The sequence below is a fragment of the Chlorocebus sabaeus genome, chromosome 8, assembly GCF_047675955.1.
Source record: "Chlorocebus sabaeus isolate Y175 chromosome 8, mChlSab1.0.hap1, whole genome shotgun sequence".
In the NCBI taxonomy this organism is placed as follows: Eukaryota; Metazoa; Chordata; class Mammalia; order Primates; family Cercopithecidae; genus Chlorocebus; species Chlorocebus sabaeus.
In genome coordinates this window covers 42,902,462-42,918,537 of record NC_132911.1, presented here as the reverse complement: position 1 = coordinate 42,918,537, position 16,076 = coordinate 42,902,462, and the positions used below count along the sequence as shown (strand labels likewise).

Sequence of the window (16,076 nt, the reverse complement as noted above, 5' to 3'; positions counted from 1 at the left end):
TGAGTGACAGAGCAAGACTCCTTCTCAAACAAACAAACGAAAAAAGGCCAGGCGTGGTGGCTCACGCCTGTACAATGCCAGCACTTTCGGAGGCTGAGGCGGGCAGATCACGACCTCAGGAGATCGAGACCATCCTGGCTAACATGGTGAAACCCCGTCTCTACTAAAAACACAAAAAATTAACCAGGCGTGGTGTCGGGCGCCTGTAGTCCCAGCTGCTCGGGAAGTTGAATCAGGAGAATGGCGCGAACCCAGGAGGCAGAGCTTGCAGGGAGCCGAGATAGTGCCGCTGCATTCCAGGCTGGGTGAAAGAGCAAGACACTGTCTCAAAAAAAAAATAAGTAAATAAATACATTAATAAATAATAAAAATACAAAAATATTAGCCGAGTATGGTGGCAAGCGCCTGTAGTCCCAGCTACTCAGGAGGTTGAGGCAGGAGAAGGAGGTTGAGGCAGGAGAATGGCATGAACCTGGGAGGCGGAGCTTGCAGTGAGCCGAGATCACGCCACTGCACTCCAGCCTGGGCGACAGAGCAAGACTCTGTCTCGAAAAATAATGATAACAATAATTAAAATGCCAACATTCTCCATAGGATTTAAACAAGAATTAGAGCCTCATAATATTCAAAATGCTCTGGATACAAAATTGCTAGGCATACGAACCATCACAAAAATCTCAGCTTGCGTGGGAAAAGATAATCAACGGTCACCAACTATAAAATGACTGTTAGGATTATCAGAAAAAGACATTAGTTATTATGAAAATGCTCAAACAATTGTAAACATTCTTGAAACGAAAGTATAGGGCTGGGCACAGTGGCTCGCGCCTGTAATCCCAAGACTTTGAGAGGCCCAGGCAGGAGAATCACTTGAGGTCAGGAGTTCGAGACCAGCCTGGCTAACATGGTGAAACCCTGTCTCTATTGAAAATACAAAAATTAGCCAGACATGGTGGCAGATGCACTCAGGAGGCTGAAGCAGGAGAATCGCTTGTACCTGGGAGGTGGAGATTGTGGTGAGCCGAGATCATGCCATGCACTCCAGCCTGGGCGACAGCGTAAGACTCTGTCTCAAACAAATAAAAAATAATAATTTAGAAAAGGAATTATGACTAAAAAACTTGGAGAAAGTAAGGGGAACCAAATAAGCATTTAAAACAGAAAAATACAATAATCAAATTTTAAAACTCACTGGATAGATTCAATGGCAGAATGGAAATGACAGAGGAGTCAGTGAACCTGAAGACAGATTAATAGAAATTATCCAAACTGACCAACAGAGAGGAAGGAAAAATTAATAAAACTTCAGGCACCTGTGGGACATAACAAAAGATATAACATTTATGCCATCAGAATCCTAGAGCAGATGAGAAAGAAAGCACTAAAAAGTTTTTGAAGAAATAATGGCTGAAAACTTCCCAAGTTTGGGAAAGAAACACCAACCCACAGATTCAAAAAACTGAGCAAACCCAAACACAAATCCAAAGACATCCATGCCCAGACACATCAAAATCAAACTGCTGAAAAATAAAGACAAGGAAAAAAATTGAAAGCAACCAAAGAGAAATGCCACAAGCTCTAGGTGACCCACAATCCTAATGACAGTGAATTTATCCTCTGAGATCACGAAGACCAAAGTGGCACAACGTCTTTCAAGTGCTGAAAGAAAAGAATTGCAAGCCCAGAATTCCACATACAGTGAAAACATCCTTCAGGAATAACCTTGAAAAAAACTCAGAAGAAGGAAAACTAAGAGAATTTGTAGCCTGCAGACCTACTCTAACTGAACTGCTAAAATAAAGTTCTTTGGTGGCTCAAGCCTGTAATCCCAGCACTTTGGGAGGCTGAGGCAGGCAGATCACCTGAGGTCAGGAGTTGGAGACCAGCCTGGCCAATATGGTGAAACCCCATCTGTACTGAAAATACAAAAATTAGATGGGCGTGGTGGCACACGCCTGTAATCCCAGCTACTCGCGAGGCTGAGGCACGAAAATTGCTTGAACCTGGGAGGCAAAGATTGCAGTGATCCGAGATCATGCCACTGCACTCCAGCCTGGGCGACAGTGAGACTCTCTCAAAAAAAGAGAAAGTTATTTAGACAGAATGTTAACAGCAATGAAAGAATAACAGAGAATACAAATAACTGGGTAAATACAATTCACTGTCCTTCTTTTCTTGAGTTCTTTAAACTATGTTTGGTGGTTTAATACAAAAAGAATTATAAAATTATCTGATGGGGCTTTCAATGTAAGAAATGGTGAACGGTAAGGAGACATATGGTGGTAATGTTTCCATATGCCAACTGAAGTGACAAAATATTCTAAATAGGCTGTGAAAAGTTGAATATTTTGTAACCCCTGGAGTAACCACTAAAACAAAATAAAAACAACTAGAAATAACAGAAGATAACAGGAAAATCTCCAAACCCCTGGGAATTAATACCTTTTTTTTTTTTTTTTTTTTTGAGATGAAATTTCACTCTGTTGCCCAGGCTGGAGTACAGTGGTGCAATCTCGGCTCACTGCAACCTCCACCTCCTGGGTTCAAGTGATTCCCCTGCCTCAGCCCCCCAAGTAGCTGGGATTATAGGTGTGCACCACCACGCCCAGTTAGTTTTTGTATATTTAGTAGAGATGGGGTTTTACTATGTTGGCCAGGCTGGTCTCAAACTCCTGACCTCAAGTGTTCCACCTGCCTCAGCCTCCTAAAGTGCTGGGATTACAGGCATGAGCCACCATGTCTGGCCTAAAATTGTCACTTGAAAGCTCACAGTTTTAGCCCGGCATGGTGGCTTATACCTGCAATCCCAGCACTTTGGGAGGCTGAGGCTGGTGGATTAGTTGAGGTCTGGAGTTCGACACCAGCCTCGCAAACATGAGGAAACCCCGTCTCTACTAAAAATACAAAAAATTAGCTGGGCATGGTGGCAGACACCTATAATCCCAGCTACGCAGGAGGCTGAGGCAGAAGAATCACTTGAACCTGGGAGGTGGAGGCTGTGGTGAGCCGAGATCATGCCATTGTACTCCAGCCCGGGCAATAAGAGCGAAACTCCGTCTCAAAAAAAAAAAAAAAAAAAAAAAAAAAAAACTAAAAGGAAAGCTCACATTTTATCATTGGCAACATTCAGTTGTTTTCCTTGAAGTGACAAACACATTTCATTGGTTTTTTTTTTAAAGACAGTTTTTGAGACACTTTCTCACTCTGTCACCCAGGCTGGAGTGCAGTGGTGTGATCTTGGATCACTGCAACCTCTGCCTCCCAGGTTCATGCCATTCTCCTGCCTCAGCCTCCTGAGTAGCTGGGACTACAGGCACCCGCCACCATGCCTTATTTTTTTTTCTTTTTTTTTTTTTTTGTATTTTTAGTAAAGATGGGGTCTCACCGTGTTAGCCAGGATGGTCTTGATCTCCTGACCTCGTGTTCCGCCTGCCTTGGCCTCCCAAAGTGCTGAGATTACAGGGGTGAGCCACCGCGCCCGGCCTATCATTCGTTTTTGAGAGACTATATACCAACCATCCAAGAATGAATAACCAGTGTATTTGTTGTTTAAGTAAATGGTGTTCCATGAAAATGCGTCCTGTACAGCCCACAGCTTACACAGCTGCACAAATGCTTTTCCTCAAGACAATCATATGGATATGTGTTATGCATACTTTCATTCAGTCATGTTAAAATATTGAAAAGACAGGTTGGGTGTTGTGAATAAAAAAATACATGACTGACTAATCAAGGACATTCTTCAGTATATGCACAGCAGGGAAGCAAGAGTGCCACTCATTTTTCTGAGTACCACTGCCTTGCTTTATGCTGTGGCACCAGCAGTTTTACCCACCACTGTTTTTGTACCAATGTAAATATAATAGTTATTAGGCAGATAGTTTTGAGTTAGCAGGCCTCTCCATAGACCTCACTTTGGTCTAATGAAATGACTGCACTGCAAGTCCTGTGTCCAGTTGCCCTTAGGAGATCGCCCTCAGGTTGATTAGAGCCTAAAGTCATTCTGCCTTTAAGTCACGGAGCCTCCTCACCTGATTCAGTGCTCACTAAGTAACCTTTTGGTTATCGAATTGCTACACAGTTAAACGTCAGGCAAAAAATGCCAAGTGGCTAGGCTGACATAACTGTTTGGTCTGCTTCATAGTGACCCAAGTGTAAATTAATAAACTTCCATTATGCATTTTTTTTTTTGAGATAGGGTCTCACTCCCGTTGCCAAAGCTGGAGTGCAGTGGCACCACCCTGGCTCAAGTGATCCTCCCATCCCAGCCTCCCGGGCTGCTAGGACTACAGGTGCACACCACCACTCTTGGCTAATAATTTTTTAAAAATTTTTTGTAGAGATGGGCCCAGGCTGGTCTTGAATCCCAGGGCTCAGGCAGTCCTCCCGCCTCAACCTCCCAAAGTGCTGGTATTATAGGCATGAGTCACTCCGCCCGGCCTCATTATGCTTTTTATTAAGCTGTCTGTATAAGCTGTTGAGTCCAAAGTCCCAAATCCAATCAGTTTTGAGTTACCGATTACGGTTTCTGAGGCTAATTGCTTTTTTTTTTTTTTTTTTTTTTTTGAGACTAAGTCTCATTCTATTGCCCAGGGTGGAGTGTAATGGCACAATCTTAGCTTGCTGCAACCTCCACCTCCTGGGTTTAAGCAATTCTCCTGTCTCAGCCTCCCAAGTAGCTAGGATTACAGGTGCCTATCACCACGCCTGGCTAATTTTTGAATTTTTAGTAGAGACAGGGGTTTCACCATGTTGGCCAGGCTGGTCTTGAACTGCTGACCTCAAATGATCTGCCCGCCTCAGCCTCCCAAAGTGCTGGGATTACATGCATGAGTCATTGCGCCCGGCTGAGAGTAATGGCTATCTTATGAGAACTTCTCTATGTAGCTTTTGATCCTTATGACACCTTTCAAATGGTCTACATGGAAATGGCACTTTATGGCAGCTTCAAAAATAAAATTAGAGATTTTTGGATTCTAAAAACAACAAAAACATGTAAAATGTTAGAAATAACACTCACTACATATATTTTCTTCCAAAACTATTAAAATATTATTTCCTAAATTTATCTTGAGAAAGGATGACTATTTAACTCTATATGATTTCCTTAGTTGTACTTTGGTGCTTTGACATTGAACAAAAATTACAGATAAAGTGAGATTGAGGCTGAACCTGGTGTCTCATGCCTGTAATCCCAACACTTTGGGAGGCCGAAGCAGGCATACTACTCGAGGTCAGGAGTTCATGACCAGCCTGGCCAACATGGTGAAACCCCATCTCTACTAAAAATACAAAAATTAGCCAGGCATGGTGGCGGGCGCCTATAATCCCAGCTACTAGGGAAGCTGGGGCAGGAGAATTACTTGAGCCCGGCAGTGGAGGTTGCAGTAAGCCGCGATCACTCCACTGCACTCCAGCCTGGGTGACAGAGTGAGACTCCATGTAAAAAAAAAACCAATATATAAAAATAAATAAAGTGAGATTGAATTAAGTGCAGGTACAGCAAGCTAGCTTGCTAACCGCTCCCAACTCTTTCCTGGCATGGCATCCTGCATCATACATGCTGGAAAGCTACAAACTACACTTTCCAGATTCCTCTGTAGTTAAGATTTTAAGACATCCTGTTGGTTCCTTCCAGTCAGATGCACTGCAGTGAGCCTTTAACTTGGAACCACACTACATGGGAAAAGCAGATGTGCTTTGCAAGGAACGTGCAGAGACAGCACAGTCCTGGAGCTGGCAGCCAGGGTTGTGGCTTCCTCATTCCTCATCCAGCAGTTTCCTGATTCGGGCACAGGCAGCAGCAATGGGATGGTCCAGTTGTGTAGTATGGTTCGGGAATGTACTTCTAAAAGATCAGGCAATTCTTCTGTGAGATATTTATATACCTGAATAAACCCTTTGGGTTTAAACTACCTTGAGTGGATTTTGTCACTTTCAGTCAAGAACTGACCAATTTACATTTTAACATTTCCTCCAACACATCATGTTTCTAGTTTACAGTTTTATAGCAGTATTTTCTTTCTAACTGCTTTTCTGAGACAATATGTTTTGTATAATATATAAATGCTATTAAAAAATCAAACTACTGTGACACTGTTTTTAGATACAGCTATAATTTTATTACAAAACCATTCTTTTGGCATTAGTTGGTTACAGTGATAGCAAGATAATGTGAGTGTGCAGACCAGCTCTGATGGAACCACTGTATTCCCTGCTTACTGAACCAAACTTCAGCTACCTCATATCCATTACATACAAGTGACCCGCAGTTATTACTGCTACAAATCTTGATGCGTGTACCACTGAGGGAGGAGTTGATGCTAAGGGAGTAGATTACACGTCGATAGGACTACAAAAGTTCCTTTATGGGACTTTTTCTTCCTCCTCCATCCAATGACTTTGCTTTAGAAGAATCACATTACTTAGAGCTAGTCTGAGTAGCAGCAGCACCCAAGGAGCATCAGTTCTTGTTAAAAAGCAATTACCTGTGTGATGCACTTTCACACCACAGGCAAAGGGAGGGACCACTCTCGTTTTAAATTCCTGCAGTGTCCCTTAATAAAAAATAAAAGCATTCCATCAAGTTCTTCTGGATGGTGTTATTGCTGTACATTTGTTTGTGAGTCATTTTCTGTGCTGTGTTTGCTTTGAAGGGATCTTCCAATATATCTCCAATATTCCTTTCTTATAGTGTCCTTTTCTTTAGCTAGGATTTCACATAACTGAAAATGAAAAGTAAAAATTAAAGTAATATGTAATCCAATCTCAAGGGCAAATGCCTTTGAGCCAATACAATTTAACTTAGATCACATTCAAATGAGACACACTATTAAGAGTCACAGGCTGTGTTGCCAAGTGATATCAATGTTGCCCCTAACCAGAAATAGCCCTGCACTGAATTCTGAGTAACAATGTTGAAAGGGGACATGGATATTAGTGGCATTGGGCCGACCAATTCTCAGATACCAAAAACAATAGCACTGAGCCCCACCAGCTTACCTCTAATGCTTTATTAAGAATGTCTTCCTTATTGTCACACTGGTTTTCTAGCATGTCTTCATAGATATCCACAAGAAAGGCAATTAGGTAGGGGGAACTATGACTTGGTTGTAAATCGAGTAATTGATTTAACAGATTAGGGTATTTGGAAAGACCACGATCCTGCAAAATCCTGTAAACAACAACAAAAAACAAACACTTGATTTTGTGAAGGAAGAAAAGCAGTAGAAAGATCAAGAGAAAATAAACCCTGAAACACAAACAAGAAAAGGAGAGTTATTTTGAATGAATGAGGCTGAAACTATCATGAAACTTTTAAATTACAAGAGTCTTATCATAGATCATTAGTTAATTAAGAACTGGCCAGGTGCAGTGGCTCATGCCTGTAATCACAACACTCTGGGAAGCACAAGCAGACGGAACACTTGAACCCAGGAGTTCAAGATCAGCCTGGGTAAAACAGCAAGATCTCGTCTCTACTAAGATTTTTTTAAAAATCAGCCATGCCTAGTGGTGGCACCTATAGTCTCAGCTACTTGGGAGGCTGAGGTGGGAGAATCACTAGAGCCTAGGAGATCGAGACTGCAGTGGGCCATGATCATGCCACTGCCCTCCAGCCTGGAGAACAGAGTGAGATCCTGTCTCAAAAAAAAAAAGGATAATTAAGAGCTAAGTAAAAAAAGTTTTAAAAAATGAAGTTTAAAAGTATTCATTTATAACTTAAATGTACAACACACAAAATAAATCATCTTAAAAAGTGAAGGGCAAAACCAGGAGAGATGTTCTTGTTTCTTTTCTTTGAGACAGGGTCTCACTCTGTCGCCCAGGCTGGAGCACAGTGGTATGATCTCAGCTCACTCTGACCTCTGCCTCCGGGTTTAAGCAACTCTTGTGCTTCAGCCTCCCAAGTAGCTGGGATTACAGGTGTGCACCAACATGCTCAACTAATTTTTGTATTTTTAGTAAAGACGGGGTTTTGCAATGTTGGCCAGGCTGGTCTCGACCTGCTAGCCTCAAGTGATCCGCCCACCTTGGCCTCCCAAAGTGCTGGGATTGCAGGCGTGAGCTAACATGCCCAGCCCTCATCTTCTCTTGAGATGGCTTCTCATCCCTCAAGCTCTTCAGATACTATAGGCACCTCCCCTGACACATCTCCAAGGGTGACTGATTCCATATTTTGTGCTCTTTGAGCCTAGTTTCCTTGAAGACCTCTTATGTTCAACAAGGAGCTTAGTTATGACACTGGCCAGGCAAGTGAAACCTTTTCTAGTTGAGTAGATTAACTTGAAGGTAGAGATCTCTAGAAATGAAAACAGAAAGGCTGGCTGCCCATTGGCAAAATCTACCCGTAAACTACCCTGCTTTACTGTGTTCCTGAGCCAACCAGAGCCTGGGTGTGTGTATGCTCCATTCTTTGATATAAAGACTACAGGATTCGTAAATACAATTAAAATGGCATTATTTACTGGTGGATTATTCTGAAAACGGTGTTGGTAGGTACTTGGCAGGTGCAGAGGAGGGCAGAAGGCACTTTTCCAGAGAGTTTCCATAATGCTGTTATACTTCTGCTCTTAGGTCCAGAAAAATGAAAAATTCTTTACTATCCTTTTGGAATCTGATTATGGAATATACTCCATGATGCATTATATAGCCACTTCATTTTTTGTATTAAAAAAGCAAAAAACAATCTCTTACCCTTTCAAATAGTTCCACGCACTTTCATTATGTGGTACTAGTTTAATCATTTCCAGAGTGTATCTGCAAGAAAAAATATATATATACAATTTTAAAAGAACAGTGCAAGGATGAGACACATCTTTTCTTTTTTTTTTGAAACGGAGTCTTGCTCTGGAGTGCAGTGGCACAATCTCAGTTCACTGCAACCTCCGCCTCCCAGGTTTAAGTCATACTCCTGCCTCAGCCTCCCCAGTAGTTGGGACAATAGGCACCCGCCACCACACCCAGCTGATTTTTGTATTTTTAGTAGAGACAGGGTTTCACCATATTGACCAGGCTGGTCTCGAACTCCTGACCTTGTGATCTGCCTGCCTCGGCCTCCCAAAGTGCGGAGATTATAGACGTGAGCCAGCACGCCCGGCCGAGACACAGTTTTACTAAGATTGTGGCGCAACTTTGGAAACACACTTTCACTTGTGTAAGCATCTCTCTTAGTGCACTGTGGCACCTCTCTAGGTCATATTTAAATCAGAGAATATCTTAAGACTGCAGCTGTCAATTCAGTTCTAGGGAAGGACACAAAACTAATCTAAAAGCTTCAATTCAAAATAGGAATAAAAGTAACATAAAATATTTCCTTTAAATAATATGGAAGATTTTCCTTTTGAAGAAAACATCAGCTAAAAGAAGACTTTCCATTTACTGGTAAAGCAACATTGGAAAAGCAGTCTAAGCTCTACTTACGTCCCAATAATCTTTAGTTATCATTAAAAAATGGCATGGAAATTACATAGACAAAGAATAAAAATGAAAAATCAACACAACAACGTATTTCTTGTATTTCAAAGCAAGATGACTAGTAAACTGTGATGTGATTCCCTGTCAAAATGGGTGCTCCATACCTTTGTCTTCCCCTTAGACAGATTAAATATAATTCAGACTCAATTACAAATTCCAAGGGAGCCACAGAACGTGCTTCACCACATAATTGTTCAGATGAGTAAGTCACTGACAAGCTTGGTAGTCATGGTTCTGCTGCAGCGCTCTTACTGTAAATTTTTTTTCCACAGAGTAATAATAAACTCATTCAACATGATAAAAGTATTTTTCCAACTACTTTTACATGACTTAATGTTTCCAATTATTTGCGAAACCATGTCCCTGCAGGTCTTAGCTGGTCCTTATTTAAGATTCTTAATTTCATCTTGGCAATATCTAAATTTTTATTTATGTACATGTGTACTAAAGCATTACCTATTTTTATGGTTAAAACATGCGCTTTCAGAGATCAAAGCAGGAAGACTGCGTGAGGCCAGGAGATCAAGACTAGTCTGGGCAACATAATGAGACCTCGTCTCTACAAAAAATTTTAACACTTAGCTGGGTGCAGTGGCACATGCCTGTAGTCCCAGCTACTCGGAGGCTGAGGTGAGAGGATTCCTTGCGCCCAGGAGCTCAAGGCAGCAGTGAGCTATGATCCGTGACTGCACTCCAGCCTGGGTGACAGAGCGAAACCCTGTCTCTTAGGAAAACAAACAAACAAACAAAAAGACCGATGAACTTTGAGGTCAGGCTACCTCACTTCAAATTCTGGTCCCATAAATTATGTGCTCTTGGGCAAATTACAGAATTACCTGGAACCTCAAGTTCTTCATGAAGTGTCTCAGAGAGCTGTTAGAATTAGTAGCATAATAGTAAATGCTTGACAAATGCTGTTATTGGTAGTACTAGAAGACTATGCACTCATAGTCTAGAAAAAGGGCCATGACACATTAAGTGAAAAGGCAATGTCTATATAATTATTATTCGGTTGCTGTGTATAAATGTTTGCAAGTGTATTTATAAAGTTTGGAAAAATTCACCCAATTATACCTCACTCTGGAAAATGGGATGTGGGATGAAGAACAGTAAAATACTTTGACGTTTTACTTTATAGAATTCGGTACAATTTCCCCCATAACTATACTGTATTACTTTTGTAATAAAAGGAAAAAGATGACAAAATAATTATGTACATCTATCTGTGTATGCTTAGAGTGAAAAAAAAGTTAACAACCTGTAAATTCTAGATACCTACAGCTACTCTTCACATTTTAAATACTTCTTTTACCCATCTTAAAAGGAAAATAAATCCTAGTAATAGGAAGCTCTTTTAGATTCTTGGGTTATTATTTCTGTTTCTATTTGGCAATAGGAAGCCAGTGACCTGCCTCTGAAAAGGCTATAAGTTTGCATTTTGAAAACTCTTCATATTCAACTTTTAAAATACTTTGTTACCACTAACTACTGTCAATCTTTAGACCAATAATGTTCAATAAAACTGCCAGGGATGATGGAAATGTTCTTTGTATGTGCTGTCCAATATGGTAGTCACTAGCCACATGCGGGTACTGAATGCCCGAAATAGGACATGTGCAATGAAAGAACTCTATTTTTAATTTTTTATAATCACACTGGTTGAAACTTAAATAGCCGTATGTGGCTAGTGGCTACCATATTGAACAGTACAGGAATACCTTACAGATATCGAAGGTTCAATAAAGCGATTTTATCACAATTAAGCAAGTCACACGACTTTTCTGTTTCCCAGCACATACAAATTATGTTTACACTATATTGTAGTCTAGTATGCAATAGCATCATATCTAAAAAAACAATGTACATACCTCAATTAAAAAATACTTTATTGCTAAAAAATGCTAATGATCATCTGAGCCTTCAGCAAGTCGTAATCTTTCTGCTGGTGGAGGGTCTGGCCTCCATGTTGATGGCTGCTGACTGATCAGGGTAGGGTGCTGGGTGCTGAAGGATGAGGTGGCTGTGGCAATTTCTTAAAATAAGACAACAGTAAAAGATTTCTCTGTAGCATGTGATGCTGTCTGATAGCATTTTACAGTAAAACTTTTCTAAACTGGAGTCAATCCTCTCACATATTCTGCTGCTGCTTTATCAACTAAGTTTAGGTAATATTTACAATATTAAAAATCCTTTGTTGTCATTTCAACAATGTGATTTCACAATGTCGTTACCAGGATTAGATTCAATCTTGAGAAACTACTTCTTTTGCTCATCCGTAAGAAACAACTCCTTATCTGATCAAGTATTGTCATGATGCAGCAGTTCGGTCACATCTTCAGGCTGCACTTCTAATTCTAGTTTCCTTGCTGTTTCCACCACAGCAGCAGTTCCTTCTTCCTCTAAAGTCTTGAACCCCTCAAAGTCATCCATGAGGGCTGGAATCAACTTCTTCCAAACTCCTGTTAATGTTGATATTTTGACCTCCTCCTATGAATCACAAATATTCCTCATAGCATCTAGAATGGTAAATTCTTCCCAGAAAGTTTTCAATCGACTCCGCAGATTCACTGGAGGAATCACTATCTATGGCAGCTCATAGCCTTACAAAATTTATTTCTTAAATAGTAAGACTTTAAAATCAAAATGACTCCTTTATCCATGGGCTGCAGAACGGATGTTGTGTTCACAGGCTTGAAAACAGCATCTCCTTGCGCATCTCCATTAGAGCTCTTGGGTGACCAGGTCCATTGTCAATGAACAGTCTTATTTTCAAAGAAATTTTTCTGAACAATAGACCTTAAAGAGGGCTTAAAATATTCAGTAAACCATGCTGTAAACAGATGTGCTGTCATCCAGGCTTTGTTGTTCCATTTATAGAGTACAGGCAGAGGAGATTCAGCATAATTCTTAAAGGCCCTAGAATTTCCAGAATCGTCATAGAGCACTGGTTTCAACTTAAAGTCACCAGCTGCATTAGACCCTAACAAGATTCAGCCAGCTGTGTGAAGCTTTGAAGCAGTGCCTTCTCTCTGGCTATGAAAAGTCCTAGATGGCATCTTCTTCCAATAGAAGGCTGTTTCATCTACACTGAAAATCTTCTGTTTACATGCAGTCACCTTCATCAGTGACCTGAGCTGGATCTTCTGGAGAAGTCGCTGCAGCTTCTCCAGCAGCACTTGCTGCTTCACCTTGCACTTCCATGCTATGGAGATGGCTTCTTTCTTATACCTCATGAACCAGCCTCTGCAAGCATCCAGGTTTTCTTCTGCCGCTTCCTCACTTCTCTCAGCCTTCATCAAATTAAAGAGAATTAGGGCTTCCACTGGATTAGGCTTTGGCTTAAGGGAATGCTGTGGCTGGTCTTATCTTTTATCCAGGCCACTCAAACTTCCTCCATATCAGCAATAATGCTATTTTGTCCATATGTTCACTGGAGCAGCACTTTTAATTTCCTTCAAGAACTCTTTCTTATGAGTTTGGTGTTTGGTGCAAGTGACCTAGCTTTGCACCTATCTCAGCTTTTGACATGTGTTCCTCACTAAGCTTAATCATTTATAGCTTTTGATTTAAAGTGAGAGGGTGTGACTCTTCCTTTCACTTGAACACTCAGAGGACACTGTAGGGTTAATTGGCTTAATTTCAATATTGTTGTGTCTCAGGGAATAGGGAGGCCTGAGGGGAGGGAGAGAGATGGTAGAACACATGCAACAGTGATATTCGCTATTTTATATGGGTGCAGTTTGTGGCACCCCCAAACAATTACAATAGATGACTGATCAAAGATGACTGATCACAAATCACTGGAACAGACATAATGATTACGAAAAAATATGAAATACTGAGGAGTACCAAAATGTGACACGGAGACACAAAGTGAACACATGCAGTGATAAAGAATGGCACTGACAGACATGCTCAACGCAAGACTGCCACAAACCTTCAACTTGTTAAAACAAAAACAACAAAAAACATAGTATCTGCAAGGCTCAAAAAATCAGGTATGCCTGTAGAGCTTTATATAGGAGAGCACTAGAAAAAAAACATAAAGTGTGCTTGAGGGGTAGTGCACGCTCCAGACATAAGCCCAGAGCAGAATGTTAAGGTGAGACATGGATTAAAACCTTTTATAAATTTTAAGTCACCAGAATCCTGTATAGAGCAGATAAAAGAAGAGCAAGCTGCCTTGATCCAGGCAACATCAAGAGCTTGGAGGACAGGAGATGCACCATACCAATCAGCTCCACCCAACAGTCACTCACACATGTTTACACTCAAATCACGACTCCCATCTCATCAGGCTCTGAAAACAACAAGCCTGTTCAAATTATGAAACAGACACTCACACACAATGGACAAATAAGGTCACAAAAATTGCGGCTACTAATGTTTATGGATACAATATAGAAATTGATGCCAATTCAGAAATTTCTAGCTCTAATAATAGCTCTTTGTATACTAGTTGTCAACTTGGGGGTGACTTTACCGCTCAGGGGACATTTGGCAATGTCTGAAAACATTTTTGTTTTAAGGCCAGGATGCTGCTAAATACCCTACAAAACACAAGATAGCCCTCTGCAACAAAAACTTACCGGCCCCAAGCCCTGCACTAGGGTAACATGGCATCTAGGGACGACTATCTAAAATGGAACGGAATTTAATGAGATGGTTTTAAAATAAAGCTTCTTAAACAATACCTCATAACATTAAGATTTCTTTTCAATCTCCAGTAGCAATATTTCAAGAAACTTAAGATACAATGAAGTAGAGGTATGCTACATTATTTGTAAATTTATCATCATATGTTTCACTCAGTACTCTGTCCTCTTTCTTTTAGTTCCATGAGGTAGGATCTTGATCTGCTGTATCCCCAGTGCCTGAGACATGGTAGGCATGCAAACATGTTTGTAATGAATGAGCAAGTGAAGGAGATTACTAACTGGACTTCTCTCTCCAATACAGCACGATCATTGTAGCCAGTGGTGTTAGAAATAACGAAGTATCTTTGGTTCCAGACAGAGTTATTTCTCACATCCTCTTTGAGAAGTTGGTCCACATACTGCAGCTCATTTTCCCAAAGTTTAAATTCCTAAAGGAAAAATTTAGAAAAATCATCCAATCAGAAATGTCCCATTATTTATGAACAATAAAAATAAAAAAAAAACTACAACAAAGAAGACAGAACTGAGGACACAGGATTTAACACAAATTCAGAAAGTAGTGACAGCTGCAAGTAAAGGAAATAGAGGGGGATATAAGTATGAAATTGATTACAGAGCCTGGAAAGACACATACAGAAAGCAGGCAAAAAGACATCCAAGAAAATTTTGAGGGAAAAAAAACCCCAACAAACTCACTAGTAAGAGAATGAGTATAGATATAAATTTGATGTGACTTGATATTAATATATCTTTTTTTTTTTGAGACGGAGTTTAACTCTTGTTGCCCAGGCTGGAGTGCAATGGCGTGATCTCCGCTCACTGCAACCTCCACCTCCCGGGTTCAAGCTATTCTCCTGCCTCAGCCTCCCAAGTAGCTGGGATGACAGGCATGCGCCTCCACGCCTGGCTAATTTTGTATTTTTAGTAGACATGGGGTTTCTCCATGTTGGTCAGGCTGGTCTCGAACTCTCAACCTCAGGTGATCCACCCACCTCAGCCTCCTAAAGTGCTGGGATTACAGGCTTAAGCCACCATGCCTGGCCGATATTAATAATCGAAGTAAAAGGGCAGCATTCAAACATGAAAATTAAGTAAAAGGGTAGCATTCAAAAGTGCACATATATGATAAAATTACATTAAAATACATGGAGAGAAGCATATATGGTCAGGAGTAGTGGCTCTCATGGGCAATCCCACTGCTTCAGGAGGCTGAGGCAGAAAGGTCACTTGAGGCCAGGAGTTCGAGACCAGCTGAGGCAACATAACAAGACCTCGTCTGGAAAAATAATAAAGACAGGCCAGGCACGGTGGCTCATGTTTGTAATCCCAGCACTTTGGGAGGTCAAAGTGGGCGGATCACCTGAGGTCAGGAGTTTGAGACCAACTTGGCTAACAGGGTGAAACCCCGTCTCTACTAAAAATACAAAAATTTATTTGTATTTTTATTGGTGGCACGCCTAATATTTTTATTAATAAAAATAACAAAAATAAAAATAAAAAAATTAGTTGGGCATGGTGGCACATGCCTAGATCCCAGCTACTCAGGAGGCTGAAGAGGATCACTTGAGCCTAGGAGTTTAAGGCTGCAGTGAGCTATGATCACACCACTGCACTCCGGGCAACAGAAAGAGACCCTGTCTCAAAAAAAAAAAAAAAAGAAATATACACAATTGGACAAAGATATAAATTTCTATTATTTTTATTGAGTCAGCGTCTCACTTGGTCACCCAGGCTGGAGTGCAGTGGCATAGTCTCAGCTCACTGTAACCTCCGTCTCCCGGGCTAAAACGACATTCTTGCCTCAGTCCCTCAAGTAGCTGGGACTACAGGCGTGCACCAACATAACCGCCTAATTTTTGTAGTCTTCGTAGAGACCAGGTTTTACCATGTTGGTCAGGCTGGTCTTTTTTTTTTTTTTTTTTTTTTTTTGAGACAGAGTCT

The 16,076-nt window shown here is 40.9% G+C and overlaps 1 protein-coding gene across 1 annotated transcript in view; it reads right to left on the bottom strand.

The window, feature by feature from the left end:
• Positions 1 to 6,099: 6,099 nt before the first annotated feature.
• The window catches only part of FNTA (farnesyltransferase, CAAX box, subunit alpha), a 30,479-nt gene continuing 20,502 nt past the window's right edge, over positions 6,100 to 16,076 (bottom strand). Inside the window, exons 6-9 of the mRNA XM_007962360.3 lie at positions 14,415 to 14,563; positions 8,698 to 8,760; positions 7,003 to 7,174; positions 6,100 to 6,725 (exon numbers count right to left, since the gene is read on the bottom strand). Of these exons, the coding sequence (XP_007960551.1) occupies positions 6,603 to 6,725; positions 7,003 to 7,174; positions 8,698 to 8,760; positions 14,415 to 14,563 (507 nt within the window). The 3' untranslated portion in view covers positions 6,100 to 6,602. The remainder of the gene's footprint in view (positions 6,726 to 7,002; positions 7,175 to 8,697; positions 8,761 to 14,414; positions 14,564 to 16,076) is intronic.